The 21,341-nt window shown below is 39.8% G+C and overlaps 1 protein-coding gene across 1 annotated transcript in view; it reads right to left on the reverse strand.

The window, feature by feature from the left end:
- Positions 1 to 397: 397 nt before the first annotated feature.
- Positions 398 to 21,341, reverse strand: part of TPH2 (tryptophan hydroxylase 2) — a gene marked incomplete at both ends in the record, with an annotated part of 51,235 nt that continues 30,291 nt past the window's right edge. Inside the window, 3 exons of the mRNA XM_082309734.1 lie at positions 398 to 572; positions 661 to 794; positions 8,726 to 8,821. Coding sequence (XP_082165860.1) covers positions 398 to 572; positions 661 to 794; positions 8,726 to 8,821 — 405 coding nt within the window. The remainder of the gene's footprint in view (positions 573 to 660; positions 795 to 8,725; positions 8,822 to 21,341) is intronic.

Consider the following 21,341-nt stretch of genomic DNA (forward strand, 5'->3'; position numbering starts at 1 on the left):
TGCAAATATTTTTTCCCAGATTCTTATGGGAGGAAAGGGATTATAAAGAAATAAACGCAGACTTAATGAAATCAGCAACACTATTTCTTATACATTGAAGTGAATCATCTTATGGAAACAAAACCATTGCCAGGCAAGTTTTTAATGGTATACTTGTACATGACATAGTGTTGAGGAATTGATGATTATATTCTGCCACATTCCATGTTGCGTTTACGAATTAGCATTGCCTTGGTTTGTCTGCACGTTACAATTAGACAGAGCTACACAATGATGCAAGCCACAGGCCAAGCTGTAAGGGGAAAATTGATGGGTTTGAGAAGTTAGCCGTATCATGTGATGTTACTAGACTGCCTACAGAAAAAGCAACTGACAGCAAACCACAGTGCCACACATATCAAATCCCTAAATATCTGTTCATTTTGCTTAAAGCATCACATACAGTGTTTAAATCGCTGCGGAGGTCCTGGACAACATTTTCTATACTCCTGGTATCCTTCAGAATCTCAATGCTTTGCGTATATGGATTGAAATACACAGAGAAGGGACGATTGATTGATTTGGCGAAGTCCCTGAAATAAAAAAGGAAATTAACACCTCTTCTTTTGTGACCGCTAAAGAAGAGAAAATTAGATTTTTGAGTCAAGGGAAATAATTTACCTCATCTTTTCTTTGGCTTCTTCAAAACTTTCTGAAACAAAATAAGCTTCCTGGAAAGTAGTGATAAGGCATTCTTGCAAACAGGTTGTCTTTGGATCAAATGTTTTCACATTGGCCTTGTCAGAGAGAGCATGCTGCAAAATATACCACAGGATCTGTCAAACCGTATCTTGAAACTTCTGTGTATCTATACAACTGTTTATATATACAGCTTTTATATCACTGTGATGTATGTTTCCCATTAGTTGGTAGCCTCTCTTGTTTTCATAGAATCGTTAAGGTTGGAAAAGACCCTTAAGATCATCGACTCCAACCGTTAACCTAGCACTGCCAAGTCCACCACTAAACCATGTCCCTAAGCGCCACGTCTACCCTTCTTTTAAATACCTCCAGGGATGGGGACTCAACCACTTCCCTGGGCAGCCTGTTCCAGTGCCTGACTACCCTTTCGGTGAAGAAGTTTTTCCTAATATCCAACCTAAACTTCCCCTGGCGCAGCTTGAGGCCGTTTCCCCTCCTCCTATCGCTTGTTACTTGGGAGAAGAGACCGATCCCCACCTCGCTACAACCTCCTTTCAGGTAGTTGGAGAGAGCGGTAAGGTCACCCCTCAGCCTCCTCTTCTCCAAACTAAACAACCCCAGCTCCTCATAAGACTTGTTCTCTGGACCCTTCACCAGCTTCGTTGCCCTTCTTTGGACACGCTCCAGCACCTTGATGTCCTTCTCGTAGTGAGGGGCCCAAAACTGAACACAGTACTCGAGGTGCAGCCTCACCAGTGCCGAGTACAGGGGCACTATCACCTCCCTGGTCCTGCTGGCCACACTGTTCCTGATACAAGCCAATACAGTGGGTTTACATACAGTGGTTTTTCAGTTTGAACAGAATAAATAATTTGTTACTTAAAAAAACTCTTTTTATGAGAGCAATTTTTTTCCCCAAAATAATTATTAAAATAATAAAGAGGAGATTAGAAATGCACCTGCCATGTAGGCATACAGACCTAAATCTTCAGCTGGAAATAGGAAAGTCATCAAATAACCATGGCTGAAAAATTATCTATACAACTACAAATACGTATGTCCCCAAAATTTCACTTAACTGGCAGAATTGATCATCATCTTGGTGGGTGAATTGAGTCTGACCAAACCATTCATATAATCTCTGCTTTACATTTTCAAGCCAAAATCATAGACTATTTTCCTGACAATGAGTTTAAGAGTGAAACTATACATCTGAAAACCCATTAAATAATGCCCGTTTATTGCGTGCTGATGAAATGCATTACCCTTCTGCCACATACACCTGAGCAATAATACTCCATATAGTACTGCAAGGAAAAAATAACTAAATAAACAGGCATAGAAAAGTACAGAGCAGACACTGGGCAGATGAGGCATCTCTGCCACCCAGAGAAGAGATTTCCGATTGGCCTTTCTCTTCACGTGACTGGCACAAGCCACTGGAAAGGACATAGGGGTTTCCAAAACTGAAAATCAGGTACTGAGACATTTTCCAACACAATCTTTTTCTAGCTCCCCCTTCCACTTGAATACTTGTGTTAGCTTTTGGATCTACCTTAACTTTTAGAGCACACGTATTTTCATTCTCAGTGCTCTGTACAGAAGTACAAGGTAAGGAAGGAGAGCGTATTTAGGTCAACTTTCAACCTTCTTTAGTCCCCTAATATCTATCCATCGTGAAGATGTGCATGAAAAGCACAGAGAAATGACAGGGAGGGAGCAGATCCCTGAGGTCCAAAGGTGCCTCTTATTTCTTTACTTTCTTTCTGCATGGACATTCTTTATAGCAGAGTAAGGTATTAACCTTAAGGTATTCACCACACCTTTTATCCGAGCTCTTGTTTATGCTTATTCCTAAATCCCTGTGAAAGGCTCTGAAAATACCACACTAGCTCTCAACCTGCAGTCTCCAAATAACAGGACATAAAACTGGAACAAGAACCTCTTCCTCCCACCTCCTCTCTCTCCGAAAATAAATACATGAAAAATTAATGCATGGAATCTTAAAATGTCAGGGAATTAACTTTCTTTAGTACATGTATCTTTTCCTTCTCACAAGGTTTGCTGTTTCTAGCCAGCCATCAGTTAAACAGGTTTGAAAACAAAAATCAAAAATAGTCTGCCTTAACCAGCATCCTCTTCTAATTGGCTTGCAGGAACAGGCTCACCTTATTAGGCCCCTGTCTCTATCCCTGTTGTCACTTTCTCCTTGCAGAGCCATGATGTGGTTGAGTGCCTGTAAATTTAGGCATTTACCTCCTTCTATCGAAATTAATTTGTTTTTCTTGACTGGGAATTATAATAGGCTCCCTGGGAAGTTAACTATAGATAAAAACATCTCTTAAGGTGCCTTTGTACTTTCAGGTGAGACTTGATGCCTCAAATGTCTAAAGCACAAAGTTTTAAAACTCTGAGTGGATTGAGGAACTGTGGAGGGAATCAAGAGAGTGATACGGGCCACGTTTTCTTAGGAACTGAATCAGTAGGTGACCACTTCTGGCTCACTACTGTGACAGCTTCAACAGAAAGGGCGACAGTTTTGTCCTCTCCTCCCTCTGCTGGGCCAGGTCTACTCCTTCAGATTGAAGCCATCAGATGTGAGAAGGGATTCAGCCTGTGGCTCCTACATCATGAACAACTGCTCTAATCACTGAGCCCTAATTTTATAAAAGGGGAGAGTTTAGAAAGAAGCAAAAGCTAATTCTTTATCATAGTGGATGTCCTCTGAGAAAGCCTTTCTGGTTATTCTCCTCAGATTATCTATATAAAATAACTCCTACTTTCTGGATCCCAGTGTAGTTTACACATGAGCAGAGCTGCTGCTTCACAAAGCAACTCTGCAGAGACTGGGATGTGCAGACATCAGGAAACACATGACCTGGAAACAGAGGGTGAAGAGTTCAGGCATGCCTTCAAAGTTAGGTGACAACCAATCAGTTATTCTTAGGATTGTAGTTTGGGAATGAAGTGCCTAAATTCTGATGAATTCCCACCCAAGATACCTATCTTCCTTCCAGGATATGGTCTTTTGGCTCTTGGATCAAGTAGGCATTGTCATGATTACCAAAGCAATGGGAAACACCTTTGCAAATCTCGATGGTGTTTTCAAATTCTGCAGCCTGGCATCTGTAACATCTACAATTGAGTTGATACGCTGACACCAGTAATGTCAGAGGTCAGCAACCGAACTGAGCCTGCAGACAAACCTTCAGACAGACCATAAACTGTCTAGTGTGAACTAGGATGGTCAGGACACTGACTCAAAACCAGAGTTTTTTTCAGAAACATTACAGCACTCTAAAATGTTGGTTCTTGGCACTCTCAACATTATGAAGTACAGTATCTCAACGAAAAACTTTGTCTGGTGAGTCCAAAAGCTTTCAGGCTCAGGCCTGTATTTTTTTAATGAGTGCTATTTATTTATATTTTGGTTGGACATTCAGTTCTTCAGTGAACTCAAATGAGTAAGTAACCAATATAGATTTCTCTATCAGAAACCTCTTCAGTTATCCACCTCCAATGAGATGTCAAGGCTAACAATCATATGGAAAATAGTTTTTGGTCAAATAGAGCATCTTACCATCTTGTGGACTTGTGATAACTACCTCTAATGGCCCATTCATACAAATTGTAATGCTTATGCTAATACAGCTATTGGTAATTCTCCTTCGGTTCAAGCAACAAGAGTCTGGAGTAAAACCTCCCAATGAATCGCCACCGATTCCCAGGAAAAGCAGCAGTATCAGACAATTGGACAGCTTAAGAATTAGACAACTACTCATACTGGAAATAAGCATAACACTACAGAAATGTCTCCACTCCCTGTTAGATCAAAGGTTAAGACAGAGATTGAGGTACCTAACCACAGCTCTCTAGGGCCTAGGATGTCTGATGCATCTGTACAGGGATGGAAGATACAGCACAGGACCTAAAGAAGACTTTCATGTTTCTGGAGTGGCAGCTGGAGAGCTGTCAGATATACTGGGGCATCTCAGATGGCACCAGCCATTTACACTGAGCAACCGTGAATCATTTCCTAAGTGACCACTATCACTGACACATGAAAAAAGAGTTTGGTCTTGTAATTTCTCCTTTGAGTATAAAAAATTGAGTGTAATAATACAACTTGGAGCTTTCCAGTTTCACAAAACAAAACAAAACAAAAAAAAGGCAAAATCTTGAGCTAGCAAGGGAAAAACTTGAGATGAGTTATAAATACTGCACTGTCTGAGGAGCACAGGAGGGCAGAATAAGAACACAGGTGAGAAGTTGTCTGTGTGCCAGTACTGATTTTATCGCCTTGTTATTCCAGGGGGGAACACAGAGTCTTGGAAAACCTGCCCTGAAATGTTTTTCTGCTTATCTACAACATAGGTTGAAAATCTGACAGTGTCCTGATTTTACCAGAATTTTTTTATTTCATCAGTATAATTTTATATGCTGTTTAGACAAATAAGGAAAAGACTCTTTATCTAAAAAGAGCACTAAAATGAGCATCTGGGATCCAGGAGCTGTTTTCTCCATCATCTTCATCCTCTTCAGAAAACAGAGCCAAAAACTTGTATTTGAATCTTTTTGGTTATAAAGGCTAATGCTGAATCTTCTTAACATAAATTATCATTAAAACAAAATATGACTGGATATTGTATTTGACTTTAAAAATCTATACAGAAAGATTTGAAGTCTACCTCTTGTTAAATATAAAAGCATATAACAGGAATATATGACTTGATCTACAGCCAACTGAAGTTGATAGGAGACTCCTTTAATGAGAGTTCAAGAGAGCATCATACAAAGTAAATGGATTAAAGTTTCTGAAGACATTCGGACTGCCTTTTAGAAATAGTTTTAATAATTGAAATGTACATTATTTCTGCCTTATCTCTAAGCCCCAAATATATACTGTGTAATACCGTTAGCTAGAGTTAACCTGACTATATTAGGCAGAACATTTTATAACTACTTACTGTATTATTCGTTTCCCCCCAGGCTTCATTTTTAATCTTCTCTTTCTCCTCATTTTGTTGTGCTTTTAAATTTTTTTTTTTTTTTGCTTGATGCTTCCATAGCATGCACATCAGGAGTTGCATTTTTCAGTATCCAAAATTTGAAGTCTAAATACTAAGTGGGGAAAAAGACTTGAAGGGAATCCTATACTTATAGGCTGGTGCCCACATTTCTCTAGCTTTTATAGTTCTTTGTTGCTAAAGCTGCTGACCAGATTTGCAGAGTGGAGCAGTGTAATACAGAAACAGGGATGACTGAACAAGCCATTCACTCCTCTGAAAGGCTCAAATACTGCTGTCCACTTCCACCCTGCAAACAGTGCAACTCATTTATTTCTAGAAACTTGTAGAAATTATACATAAAATTGGCCACTGTTTTGTTTCCTGTGAATACTGTTGGATTGAAAAGAGAGCTGATAGGGAAGGCAGCTGGAGAAAGGCTTTTCTTCTTGCTGACAAAAGCATATTAATATCAAATGCCTGTAAAGCCAAGGTAGCAAAATTCAACACTGAAGCAAGATCTACCTTCCTAGTGACAAGGATAGATAAGTATTTGAACTTCTTCATAGGAGGGACTATGGGCCCACAATCGCCATTGCAGTAGTTATTTCTGAAAGTACTTCTTCACTCTGACTCCTATGAGAGGTATGAGTGTTGCACACAGGAGGGTCAGACTTCATGGCCATACAATCCGAGTCTCCTATTCATCCCCACTCACCACAGAAACAGCCAGCATTGTTGTCATCCTTTTCAGAGCAATTGCTGCCATCCATTAGGATTTCAGTCACAATCAGGATATTGATATCATCAAGATCTCAACTACAGTCTATTATATTAGCATTATCTTTCAGACACCTTCAGGTCAAGGAAGACATTTTCCCTCTGTGCTAGGAGTTAGGGGCAGAGGTAAGGGAGGCTGCTTTCCCAGGAAACATCAGCGACCAGCAATGGCTTGACGCAAGGCTGTGCACCAATGCCATGGATGCCCAGACATCCTCTTTCCTAAACACCTGCCTGATGTAACTTGCTGACAAGAAGCACCCTCAATGCCAGGTTTCTGGTCTAGAAACAGCTTCTCCCATGGTCAGATTAGCAGAAAACTTAGTAGTTTTTTGCATTTTTTCCTTTCCTTTTACCTTCTTTCCTACCCTGGAGCACAGTCCCACAAAGACTTTCTGGACATTTTTCACCTTATCAGTTCCTTCATGGAGACTATGGCTATTTGTGGTATGGTGCTGTTCTGTGCCTGCAGCACACAAGTGCTTAGTCTCTCAATAACTGAAATGTCTAACTTAAATCCCTATGCTCGGTATATGCAAGATCTGGTGAAATTTAATAGCTTATGATACACAAGAGGTCAAACCAGATGATCTAATAGTCCCTTCTGGCTTCACATCTATGAAATATATATGTAGTGTAATAGAAAAGTATATAATATTATTGATTTATGGCAAAATTATTATGATATGTGGCCATACCTTTAAAGCAGATCAATATAATCCATTAATGTGCATATTATTTAATTTTTACTGTTGCTTTTCAAAAGGATTATTCTTTGCATTCATACTCTGAGATTATTGCTGAGTGAAAAACACAGACTTGGGATCACAAATGTGTGGTAACAAAATACACACACTTGACAAGAATAATGTGTTTGTTTATGACATGGATGGTGGAAGATTTATGATGTTCTTGACTATTCATTTCCTCACTTTTATGCCCTTAGATTTTGTAAATGATGTGATAGGTATTTTCAGGGTCATCACCTAATGACCATAACTGTTAGTTTAAATAAAAGGCTTGATTTTCTGCAGAATCATGCACAGAATTCAGGGCTCAGCACTGAATGTTGTTGGGCAGAGGAAAACAAGTGGGACATGTTCATCTCTTTGCATTTAACCATCTTTGCACTGTGGCTATAAAATATTGTCAGGCTGATACAGAATGCTTCTGTGGCTGAAGTATGCACTGAACTTACAGCAACTGTAATGCAATCAAAGAAAAAATATTGGAGAAGGTAATTTTCTTCAACCTTTTTTCTAGTAACAAAAGAATAGCAATTTGACTAATGAGCTTCACCATGAATATTCTCAGTTACAGGTGAAACAAACAGCAAAAAAACTGAGATACTTCTATTAAACTGCCAGGTAGTTCACTGAAAGCCAGCCCAGGAGGGTGGGAAGATGTTTAAACATGAATAAACAGCAGATATATTGCAAAACAGTTTGTAAATACTATTCTGTGTATCCTTTCTAAAACCAAATGTTTACCTGAAAAGCCACCAAGAGTTCATTTGGGTCCCAGGATGCAGTAGTCCTCCCTCTCCTTCCCCTTCCCTCCCATCTTGCCAACAGAGATGTATTATGTCCCAAAATACTACACTTGTGACAAAATACCTTTTGCTTGTTCCCTGTGTTTTCTAGGCATAAAGAGAGGCAATAAATGATCCACTACAACTACTCACACCGTGCAAGAATAAACACTTTAACCTTTGTAAGAATAGGGCTCTATGTATTGTCACATAGGCACGTACTTGAAATCTAGCATGAGTTTATATGCATTCCTTAATTTTAAATATGATTAATCTACTGAATCAGGACCTTAATAAATGTTGTTCTTTTAATATCAATAATAAGTCCATGGAAATACATTGTATTACTTACAACAGAATTGTGTCTGATTTCAAAACATTTTTTCTATGTATTAAAAATATATGCTTCTCTTCTAAACAAAGCCTTCAGAACCCAAGGCACCCTTATGTGTTAGAACCTATGAGCCTCCTTTTACAAGAAACGCAATTCAAACAGAAATAAGTTTTGTAGTTTATAGTTGCTTTGGTACTTCGGGCCTTACAAATCCATTTCATGCTTCAAGTGCCAGCTGATATTTCACACAATGCTTTTAGGTCAATATCACATTTTAAAAATAAGCTTTTTATCTTGAGAGCTTTAACTGTTATTTGAAAGTCAAAATATTTACATCCCGCTATTATTTTGATATGATTAAAAGAAAGTGAATTCTGCTTTAACAGCACATACCTTTAATTCGCCAATAGAAGACAGAAGTCCTGCCCCATAAGCCCGTAGTTGTCCTTCTTGCTTGCAAAGGCCAAATTCAATCGTAAAAAAATAGCACTGTAAAATATACAGATACATATAGTGTAGTTGCAAACAGGCATTTCAGCAATGACAATCGGTACCATATTCACTTGATTGCCCCACTTCTTCAGAATTTCATGTCTTTAATATAAATTCAGATAAAATCTGTTGTTACTGCTAAGTACTTTAAACGTCATGTTCTGCAGTGAGGGAGCTTTGCACAAAAATGTGAGATTCTGCTTTTTTTCTGGGCACCCAAGCAGTTCACAGGAATGGCCAGTTAGGAACAGACAAGCAAGATCATTTAGGTATCAAAGGCACTGATAGTAATCCACAGAGATTTTTGAAACCTTATGAAATAAATGAGGTGCCTTAAAATAAAATCCTGCAAGGTAGTTGGTCTGCCTGTCTAGGAACCTCTGAAGATCTCCGAGTTCAGAGCACTCAGCTTTAAGCTCAAGCTGATACCACTTTAAAGTCTGGCACGTATTTAACTGCTGTCTTGAGTTAGAATGAACTTACTTATATGTATGTGCTTAAGAGCCTTCTCGAGCCAAGGCCTGAGTCTTCACTAGAATTTACTCTGTCATAAATGAAGAACTAATATGCCACTTGGCTTCTCAAGTTACAGAAAGAAAATTACAGTCAAATGAGTTCACTTGACCAGTCCATTACAATTGTTCTTTAGGTCTACGTTCAGTCAGGTAACATATCTGAGCTGTAAAACTGATGAGAAGCTGTGAAAGAGATGTGCTATACATCACCATAACAGTACTGTATCTAACTTTGCTGTATCCACCCAACAAAGTTAAATGTTAGGAAGAGTGTGAAAAGCACAGATAGCCCGCTGTCCACTAAATGCAAAAGACGACAGCCACTTCTGCTCCTATGGTACTGAGTTTTAGTTTGGTTTTGTTATGACACATCAAGATTGCTTTTTGATGTTAGATCAAACAGTTGAGATTAAGCTAGTAACTATTTTTACATATGAAGGTTTTAGGAGGTTGATTTCTAACTTGTACAAAAATACTGCATAGACACACACCCCCCTATATACATGTGTATGTGTTTATTACATTATCTGACAATTTCAGTTTTTGTGCAAAGGGACATTAACTCCACTGAACCTAACAGATTTCCATGTCTTTGCAGGAAATATGAATTTAGGATAAGAAACAACCCGGTATTTGGTACTAAATCTTAAGTTTTTCTGAATAACTTGATAATGGATCCTAACACAGTGATTTTTTTTTTTTTTTTGTCCATTTCCTCCTTAAAAGCCCACTCTGCCAGGCTGAGTATCACATTAAATGCAAAAGAGCAGGAATTAACAGCTTTTTTAAGTTCAACAAATGTTTAGAAATTGAGAAATGATTCATTTCTTTGCCTCTCATAAAAGTTCCTGTAGAGCTAGTGATTCATGCAGCATGGCACTATGTAGAAGGGTGTAATAAAAAAGAATAAAAACATGAGCCCTGTGTCTGATCCAAACCTGCCAAGTCAGCTGGGAAGAAGGAAAGGTTGCAGTGACTTCAAATGTCTTGAGTCAGATTCCATCACAGCAGTCAAAGGCACAGATATCAACAAGAGGAGGTGAAAGCACAACATTGTCAAACAAAAAAAAAAAAAAAAAAAAAAAACAACAAAAAACAAACAAACAAACAAGGTCCCACCTCTGGCTTTGCTATTGACTCAGATAAGCCAAGCTGGCATAAAATTTTTCATTAGATACAATGAGCTGATGTCACCACTTAGAGGAAGGCCAAGACAACCGGTTTCCAAAAAAGACATCTCAGGGACAAAGAGCCAGGTACACAAAATGACAAAGGGATCACTGTAGGAGTGATAAGTGAAGCTGAGAGACCTGCTGCCAGGAAGAGTACAAACTTAGCTTCCCTGTCTGTATACTTTGCCAGAAAAACGTTCAGGAGGCTACAGTCCTGGTTCTGAACATGCTGCCACTGTCAGCAACGAACCACGCAGCTTTACACTTGAATCCCACTAACATCTTTGATTTTGTCCCCTTGCCCTCAACTCTCTTAAAAGAGCCCATCAGGTAGTAGTTGTTATGCTCTGAACATGAACACCCTGACAGATACACAGCAGGGCTGGGCTCCTGATAAAACACAGTGATCACGGTCATTTTCATTCTTAAAACCAACAGCAGCTAAAAAAAGCAGGGGGAGGGCTGGTGTTTGTCTGTTATAGATCTGTAAGAGCAGTCACGACTTTGTCCCCATATGTGGGACACCTTTACTGTAGACCTTCCTCAGGCTGAGGAGGACCAAACCAATGTCATGCTGCTCCCAGGACAATGCCCACTCGGCAATCTATACGGCCAGTGGAGGGAGGGAAGAGAAATGCTCTCCTCTCCCCTGAGGATGTGCACTGATGGGGAAGCAAGGGGCAGAAGGCAGAGAGCTAACACCGGCGCAGGAGAGAGCAATCTCTGCAGCCCATGGGTAGGATGTTCACAAGACAAGAGGCAGACCTCGATTTCACTTCCTCCTTGATGGATAGACAGCACACAAAGAGAGAGCTTTTTTTACTTAAGTTCAAAAATTATTATAATTGTTACTATTATAAAAGGGAGTCATATTTATGAGCCAACACTTGCTGATGAGAGCCTATCTTCAGTATTGATAAGACTTGCTCTCTCAGTATAACTCAAGTAAAATGCATGCAAATTGACCAGATGATAAAATACATCTGCCTACTACTAACTTGTGGTATTAAGCTATCACACTAAGAAAAGCCCTTCAAATGAAAAGCTGATTTTTTGATAAATTTGCCATATGCAACAACTACCATTTCTGTATTTAAGAACTCTGCTTAGCTAAGAAAATGAAATAGCTCACCCAATGCTGCCATCTTCAGATCATTAGTCAGCGATACATGATTCCCCCCACCCTCCCACTCAGACAGATACGCAGAGGCAGCTCAGTGCATTAGGAGACTCCACACGCTTTGGCAAGCTGTGCTCTCAGCTCTACAAACATCGAAGCATACTGATAAGGACGTTAAATATTAATTATAGAGACACTTTTTATAGACCAGACGCATAAATACCTACTACATGCCTCTTTTTGTATGGTAAACTACACTGACTGTGGACACAGGATAACTGCACTGGAGCGGGAACGACTGAACAAAGAAATGGCTGTTGAGATGAATAAATTTCTAAAGTCTCACCTGAAGGCAAACAGCTGATTATTACATTGTTGCTGCATGTAGGCTGGTGAATGCAAGCACAAATAGGGGCATGCAGGCTCTCATGTTCTGATTTCAAACCTTGGACCTGTCTCTGGCATACTCCCCAGCCTGCGGCCCCAGACATGTGGTTCTACAATCTACAACAATATCCCGTCACCGCCCTTTACTTCCAGTTCCACCTCATCTTTGGGGTGAAGTGTGGCTTTGCTACAACCTGTAGGTAGGCTCTTGAAGTAGGAAAGGTGTCTTTCCATGTTGTATAAATTCTGTAGGTCTTGAAGAGCCTTCCACTAAAATGCCGCTCTGTTAGCCAAATCAGCAAAATAAGATGAAGAATCAAAGTGCCAAATGAAGGATTAAAAATAATTTTTAAGCCAAGAGACATCAATGTAATGATTAAGACTATGCCAGGAGCACAAGACAGTATACAGTATGATTTTAATTTATTTCTCTTACTTAATGAAAGTATATGAAAGATACTTTACAGTCATGCTCATGAAACACTGTCTACATGGGTTAAAAAAATGATTAAATAGATCCGTGGAAGAAATCCTATTAAGGGCTATTAAATACTAATATAGCTGATCTCTTCCTTCAGAGTCCCTGAATCAAAAGTCATTGGCAACTAAAGCAGTATACCAGGAAAATATCATCACTGTATGGGTTTAGACTTACACCATCCTCCAGATGTCTGCAGTTTGCCAGTGTCAGAGACGAGATACTGGGGTAGCTGGTCTGGGCCAGTATATGTACGATTGTTAAAGAGTCAGATCAGTTGTCCTACTATTGACAGGAAAGATACAGAACAGATCAAGCCCTTGCAAACTCCAAGTCTGGTCTCCAGGGTAAACACAATGTCTATTCTTCATGTTTAGGTACTGTCCTGCATTATAAATTGGACTACCAAAATGAAAAAAAAAAAAAAAAAAAAAAATCAGTGACAGCTATGACAGCTAATAAAAAAAAAAAATTGTTATTCAAGGGTGCTTAGAAATTTTCAAAGGTAGGAAAAAAAGGTCTGATAAGCTCAACTCTCCTCATCTGATTGATTTCTAAGGCTTTGAAAATCACTCCTCACATCACATCATTTTGCATTTGGGAATCTCCCTCCTCAGACCTGTGCAAAGAGCTTGTGCAGGGAGTTGGGTGCTCATGTCACCAAGTCAGTACTTCAAAATCTGACTTGTCCATAAAAAGGCCTTTCAAGCCATTCCACTTCATTTAGTTTTCTTATGGTATAGCTTAGAGACTGATATTTGCGTTCACTTGGCAATTTTCAGCATGATGTATAACATGAGATTTTATCTATTCTCTAAAAGTACCTTGTAAAGATCCTGTCAGGATGAGTCCTGAGAACACCAACCATGTCAAGAGCTGATTCAACTTGCACTCCCTGTCGCAAGGGGGAAGGAGGAGAGATTGAGTAACTGCATGACTGCAACCCTAGCACATGGACAGAAAAATTCACCACTACTGGAACTGCTAATGGGATGGGGCTACAGCCCCAAGCTGACATGTAGTAGCACAAACAATCACTTTATATATATGTAAAATTAGTTGCCACGAAGACAATACAACTACTAATGTGTGTAAATACTTGCAAGACCAGTGCCGAATAAATATCCTTAAGAAAACATTTTTATATTCTTTCTACTGGTTTTAAGATTTCAAAGGATATTTGAATGGATCACTCTTAATTCAGATGTGTGTGGTATGTTCACAACACACAAAGATTAATTCCTTTTTCTTTAGAAGAGAAGGAGACCTTTGATATTTTAGCTCTAAAATTATTCACCTAGAGATTAAATCTCTCATACAGTTGTAATTATATCGTAAGAAAATAGTTATATACAACTGAAAGACTTTCAAAAATCCCTTTGTTAGAAATCAATCCTAAGAATCAATGAAGTAAAGATGTTTTCTTTCCCCTTGTAAAAGTTGCTGAAATTGCAAGCAAATGTTGATTCAGAGATATCGGTGACTCCGATTTGTGCTTTCCTTCTTAATTCAGAGCTGGTGCAAATAGATTTGTGAATAGTTGCTTATTTTTCAATCTCAAAGACGTCAATAGTTACGAAAGAAAACAACTGGCATTTCACATTTCACTGAATTATTCAAAATTCAGTCTGCTGAGTAGTATCAGGAATGCTCCACTACAAGAAACAGATAGATATAACACAGGTAACCCGGGCAACTGGCCAGTACAGCCCAATGTTGGAGTCCAGACATCAAGCAATACCGGCTATTTGACAGCTATTCATGCGGTAACTTTATTGAGCAGAAATGCAGGGAGATTTTTGAACAACAAATAAATCTCACAATGAGCTTGTGAACAGATCAAAAGCAGAAAAGAAGTAAAATTCAACGGCTAAGTCTTTCATTAAAGATTATTCGCCTACCTCCAACAAAGACAGTGACCCCGTTCACAGCCAACAGCTTTTCTAAATAAGAAAACAAAGTTTAATTTTTCAGTTACCTTCTTGAAATATTTTGTTTAGTCTGCCACTTTGAAATGTATTTAGGCTCACTGAAATGAGGTTTCCTTTGGGGATTTCAAAGTGTATATATTTAACAATATTCTCCTTTTTCCCCTCATCTGACTATTTTGCATTAAGACCTTTCACTAAAGGTGAATGTCTGGAACAATCTTTTTATAAACAGAAGTTTGAGTAGATGTGGTGCAGCTCATTAGAGCGCTCAGGGATAGACACACACCAGCCTTTGCATTTCTGTTGACAGCCATAGCACACAGTAGCACTACTTGCAAATTCCTCTAATGCAGAGGCTTGACATACTGAGAGAAAGCATGCATTACAGCAAGCACAGGGGGGCTTAACCCCTTGTGAATACTTTGAAATGATGTTTGTTTTTTCAGGAGCTTCTGGAGAAAAACTCATAATGGTAACCAAAATAAAATTATCATCGTGAGTTTGTAAGGAAGCAGAAAATGTACCCCAAGCAACACAATGCTCCAGTGGTATCAGTAAGGAGATAGCTCTACACCTCCAACACTGGGGAGCCCTGCCAAGACAAGGCAATGTGTATGGCAGTTGCCTACCTTGCAGGTGCAATAAGTCTTCAGGAATAAGATCTGGAGGACATCCCTACTAACACTTTTGTGCCTCTTAAGAGAATGTGTCTTTCTATTATTCATTCTCACATGAAGGAGGCCCTCTTGCTACACTGAAGAACGGGCAGAGAGAATGAAGAACGAAGCACTTCTGGGATCTTTCTGCTGCTGCCACTCCAAAAGAAGTCAGTTCCCACAGAGTTGGAGCCACTGGATATCCCACTCCATGTTTGAATTACTCCTAAATAATCTGAATTTAGGCTTGCTCTGCAGAAAGGTGATGTCTGTCCACCCCTCTCATTTTACCTCAGTTGAAAACCTTGGAGACCTTTGTAGCTGCAAGTCAGGAACCTCAACACTTAAGCAGAAAGAGTTTCTTGTGTAAAAGGCTGGTGTTTCCTGGCAAGGCAGCAATTCCCCTCCACCGAAGCTAGTGGTCACAGAGATGATGCGAAAAGCCAATCCCACAAAAGCACACTTGCCTTAACTTGCTCAGCACTGTCAGAGAAAGAACTCCCAGTTTTTTCAACATAATTAACTAATAGTGCTGAAGCTTAATAAGCAGCTGAAGCTTAATATGCAGCTAAGGAGATGAGACCATTGAAACTATGAACTGCTGCTTAGATCATTTGTTAAACACAAGGCATTGAAGCCCTAATGCTTTACCCTTCCTATTTCCCCTTCCCGATCATTTGACTCTTATCTTGAACAACTTCTAAAACCTGGGGTTTTAAGGTTTATTAATTTCATATGGAGTTATTAAGAACAAATGATGTGCAATAATGAGCCATTCCCTTTCCACTTTATTTTACAACATGTAACGTGAATTCATGTTCAGCGCTCCCTATGGTAGCTGAAGTGAGTATTTGCTCATTTCTTTTTCAAGCTGTTGCTTCAAATTTCAGCCATCTAGAGATTTCACACAGTTAACATAAGAGGCAGAGTCAGGTCTTTTGACATGTTAGCTGGGACTCCAAGAGACGGGGTCCTCTGAAAGTCAAACTAAAAAGAAAAAAAAAAAAAAAAAAAAAAAAAAAAAAAAGCTGAGTAAACTTATGTCACTGCCATCCAACCACACTCTTCAGTCTATGCTGCCTCATGTGACACACTTGATCCACCGTGATCCTTCACTATTCACAGGCTACAGCAGGGACTGTCTTCAGGGCTCTGCCGTTCCTGTTTGCCAGATCTTTGCCCTGCTGCTCTTTCAAATGAGGACTTTGCGTTAACAAAATCTATCAAAGCAAGAACAGTCCTGATTTTATATGCTATATGGGCAAGGGCTGGCACTCTAGAAGTGCTCCCTCAGCACTGTGGCTTATGCTACAGCTTGGAGAGTATGACTCCTCTAGCAAAGGGCCAGGGACTTGAACACAGACTGACAGGTTGGCATGACCCAAGCAAGAGCAGAATTTGGAACAAATACACATACAAGAGATCATTTAGCTGTTCTTTACCTGACAGCATTCCCATTTTATGGGGTGTCATCGACCCTAAGCCTGTTGCCCCAATTGTGAACTGCATTGCTTAGAAGAATACCCAGAGAACAGACAAGAACAACCTCAGACACTTTTCTTCCTCCAGCATCCAGAGGCAGCATCTCTACAAAAGCCTAGCCCAGCCCTCAGGACCTGTTTCCCACAGTTACCTGTAGACCTCCGCACTGGTCCAACATAGTTTCCCCTTCTCTAAAAAGATCGCCTTCCACTCCCCAGCAAGCATGCTAAGAATGAGACTCAGAAGAGAAGGCATAAAGTTGCAACACTCCCTGAAATACCAAGAAAACCTCTTCAGGCTGGGAAGGCAGAGCCTCTCCTTTTGAACATGCTGCAATGCCCTAAGGAAACTGCATAAGGGGAAAACCGGCACCGGAGTCTCCTCCACTTATCCTGAGAGAAGCTTTTGATAGACTGGTAAGATAAATCCACAGATTAACAAGAAGCAAAGGTGCAGCAACAAATCACAGTACAGGCAATCCTCATTTTATAAGCAGAGAGTTTACTGAATCACTGCCCTGTGCCAGTCCACTGTCAGAATTAATTACTGCAGGCTGCAAGGCCTCTTTAATAACTATCCCCAGCCTGCCCAGAGACAGACCCCCCCCCCGAGTCCTTCCTAACAGGCATTCCCCTGGGGAAGGCACAAGGCACATGCGGTGCTTCTCATGATGCCATTCCCTGGAGCAAGCTGTGTCCTCGCTAACCGTGAGGCCAATTACTGTGTATGGCGCTTGCACTACAAGGAGTAATGCAGAAGAGCTGCTGAGCCTCCCATGACATTTTAGCCAAGGAGGGGTATGAGGTTCTTGTGTACATGATCAGCAGCAAAAGTTCTAACGTATCTGCTAAATAAGGCCAAGTCATATCTTCAGAAAGGGGAGCAGCCTCCTGGGGCTGGAAGGATCTCAGAACTTTTGCAAGCCCTGAAATTGTGGGGGCAGAAACACATTGAAGAGACAGGGACAACTGGCCAGCAAAGTTTTAAAATTCTTATTTCAAGGAAAAAATGCACTATTTCTTCACAGTCGTATCCATTTCAAAGTTATTTTTGAGGAGCAAAAAAGGGTAGGACTTCATTCCAAAAATAACAGCATGCACACTAATTGTCTAAACATTTAAAAAAGAAAATTAACTTCTTGCATCTATTTACTGAAAACTGATTTAATAGCTAAGACTTGTTTTCAAACATCACAGTTTCCAACAGCAACACTGCATTTAAACTCGATGTTCTTTTAATCACATAAATGCAAAGGGACTCCCAAAAGCTTTTTTTGGCTCTTAATGCATTTGCTTAACCTGCCTTGCAAAAAAAACCCAAAAAAAGATAGTAGGCATCAGCACAAAAGTGTAAGTTCTATTCATGTCAAGCTGACAGACAGATCAAAGAAAAGTAGCTCAGGGAATTTCAAGTATCTATTAATTTTCTTACTAAAAATATATCCAAATTGAAGATGTTTTTCACAGCCCCAAACAAAATCTTTTTCAAATATAGTTAAGCACCTCCTTGTAGCTCCCTGATTTTCAGCAGCAAGGATGTGTAAAATGAATCTATCATAACCACAGAGTAGTCAACTGAGTCACCATTGAGTTACCTGCCAGGAGTCTGTAAACACAAAGCAAATCACACGAACATGTATTCAGCAAGGTGGAAAAAAGTTATACTGAGCAAGTACCTGTGAGCAGAGAGATCACAGCTCTTCACTATACCAAAGTCCAAGGAATTTACAGTGGCTGTGGTCTAGAAGTGATTTACCAAACATGAAGATCACTCTGAAATGGTCACTAGTGATCAGGCACCACTGATATGCAAGATTTCTGTGCTTGTATAGGTCCTAAATTCATTGCAGGTGTGTAATATGGATCTGTTCATAAGCTAATATGTTTACTCAAAGTTGGAAAATTAATCCTATGAAGGTGTTTGCATGCTAAAAATGTAAAATGTTGCGTTAAACTATAATTGTAGCCACTTTTATAAAGTCAAACTATATAATTGTAACAATTACAGCCTATGATTCAAGGGAGGGAAGAAAAACCTTTAGGAAAAGAGTAATATATTTTATGGTGAAAAAAGGATCATCTGGGAGTACCCACTCTTTCCAGCATGTCTTGAAAAAGCTCTGAGTTCAAACTGTTTTATCTAGCACTATTAGCAGACACCATCTTTATCAATGCCACAATGATCATCTATAGAAAGCTCTCTATAATGTACAAAAAATATAAAGTTTACAGATGCTAACTGAAACAAGGTTATCTTGTCAAAACTAATGCTTTGCCTGATGCAAAAGCAAAATCCCAAACCAAGCTTGAACCTAACAAACAGACTGAGGGAGTGGGGGCGTTGTTCAAAATGTGCCTGAAAGGGCACCATCGTGTTGATGTTCTGTTGACCTTGCACTGCAACAACTTCAGCCACAGCTGGAATCAAACCAAAACAACCAAAATTAACAGACACAAGGCCCTTCTCTGTAAACTTTGCTTTGGCTTCAACAATGCTCTCAGATTTAGAGTATTTGCTTTAATTTTCCAAAATCGTCAACAGATTAAAAAACCCCTTTATACAACAACATCAGAAGGCCTGACAGCTCTAAGAAGTAGCTAACGGAATTTGTTGCATGCTACACCACATAAGCTTGGTTTGGACAGAGAAAGAGACACAACTGCAAAACCATGTGTCCTCTGGAGTCGATTCTTTCCCTGCAGAAACCCATATTCCTAAATAACAGGTTTTGGCAAGTAAACGATTAACATTAATTTTACTGCAATAAATCCTACTTTCATTTGCACGTGTACAGCCCTACTGACTTTTAGGAGACTGTATACATGGAAATGAAGGCAGTATTTAGCCCGCAGACCTAAACTCATTGAAAGCAATGGCAAATCTCCCCTTGGCCTTCTGTAGTGTCAGAGTTGGACCTATAAATATATAATTAAGCTATACTTACAAAATCATTATGGTAGATTGCCCAAAAATATCTCAATTAAAAATTTAGGGGACCATATTCCATCCAGCACTTTGATGCTATTTGATAGAAAGATGACAACAGGCACAAGAGCCATGTCCAAAGCTGCAGCATTAAGTAATTAAGCCCTAGGCACAGTTAGCTCTTTATGGATACCAGCCATATTTTGTCTTACTTTCATACTTTTATCCATGCATACAAAGAAAATACCCAGGAACATACTGGGTGAGAGAATTAGACTGAACACATGCGATACGTTCAGTCCTTGAGTCAGTACTTAAAACAATTCAGATTAGTGCATAGATGTGAATATTAAGTTAGGATCTTTTCAGCTCTGGACAGACATGTATTTTAAGACTCTTTCCATGAGATGGTATTTGGGTTATGCATAGTAGCTACATGTATGAATGTCCCTTCTGGAAGCAGTTATTTACTGAAATATTCCAGACAACAAAAAGATAAGTGCGTGGTTTGAGGTCTTTCTTCATTGCATATAACTTGTTTGGTTTCTGCCTGAAAGCAGAATCTCCTGCCTTTCTTCTCCTGATGGGCCCACCGACGCCCAAAGGAGGGCCGGGTGTGCAGGCTCGCAGCCGTGGCTGCACTGCCCAGTGCAGCAGGGTGCACAAATCCCTGAGCAAGGGGAACCTGGAGCTGGCCCACCCCAACAGCATGGCAGGTCCCAGCCAGATAACCAGGCAGCCGCATTCAGGGAGCTGCTCCCAAGAGAACCCCACCTGCAGTCACCAAAACTGTCTTTGCACAGCACTCCTCAGCTGCTCTGGCTCCACGGAAAGCATGGATAAAGCCAGCTCCACCTGTGCACCCACAGCACAGGCATTCCCTCGCTCGTCAGTGATACCTAGACATGGCTGAAATGAGTTGCCAGGCGCTGAACTCCTTCACTTCCCCGTATACATGTATGCTGCTGCTGGAGGATCTCCACGTCTTGTAGATTTAAGTATGTAAACAAACACAATAGAAAAGGCAAGAAGCATTATAAAATTTACTTTGATAGTTTGCTTCCACACCTATATATTCCTCTGAGAATACTTCTTAATGTAGTATGGGATTTACTACGGCACACAAATAAAGCCTTAGCAGCATGAGACCCCCGCAGTTCTGAACTGTACATGAGTGCCATTTTACAAGTGAGTTTCACATGTATGTGCTGCGACCAAAGAAAAATAAGCATAGCACTGTCAGTACGAATGATATCTACACAGAGCCTAGGATTCTCTCTTTTCTTCAACATATTGGTGAAAGCACAGGGGCAATCAGGAACAGCAGTAGCAATATATTCCAAACCTTTCCTCTACTGCTTTTTTCCCCCATTTTCTTATTTAAACCTTTATTCCTATAACTTATGTGCTTTGTTTGTAGTTGTTACCCAAAATGCTTGTGCTATTGTTGCTCACTGGAAGCTTATGCTGGGTCCTTTCTTTTGTCCCAGTTACATATGTTCTATAAAAGACACATCGTGCCTTTTTGCTAAAACATTTCCTACTCTAGGTCAAAAGAGAAAACAAATATGAAAAAAACACTATTAAAATTCATAGACTCCTGCCTATTCCTCAACCTATGTCAGCTGGTTCCAATACCAAAATGGTAGATGCTTGCCACTTCCGTGCACTCCTAAATTCCACAAAGTCTTCTTGAGCTCTTTTTTTTGAGGCTGACTTTCATTACTGTTGTAGCAGAGTGTGTACGTTCAGAGCGTGAGCTATTGAACTACCAGCAAAGATTACTATTGCAGAATCTGCAATTTCTTAATGAAAATGAAGTTCCTTCTGAAAATAAACAAACGTAATTAG

This window comes from Platalea leucorodia (assembly GCF_965183815.1).
Source record: "Platalea leucorodia genome assembly, chromosome: 4".
In the NCBI taxonomy this organism is placed as follows: domain Eukaryota; kingdom Metazoa; phylum Chordata; class Aves; order Pelecaniformes; family Threskiornithidae; genus Platalea; species Platalea leucorodia.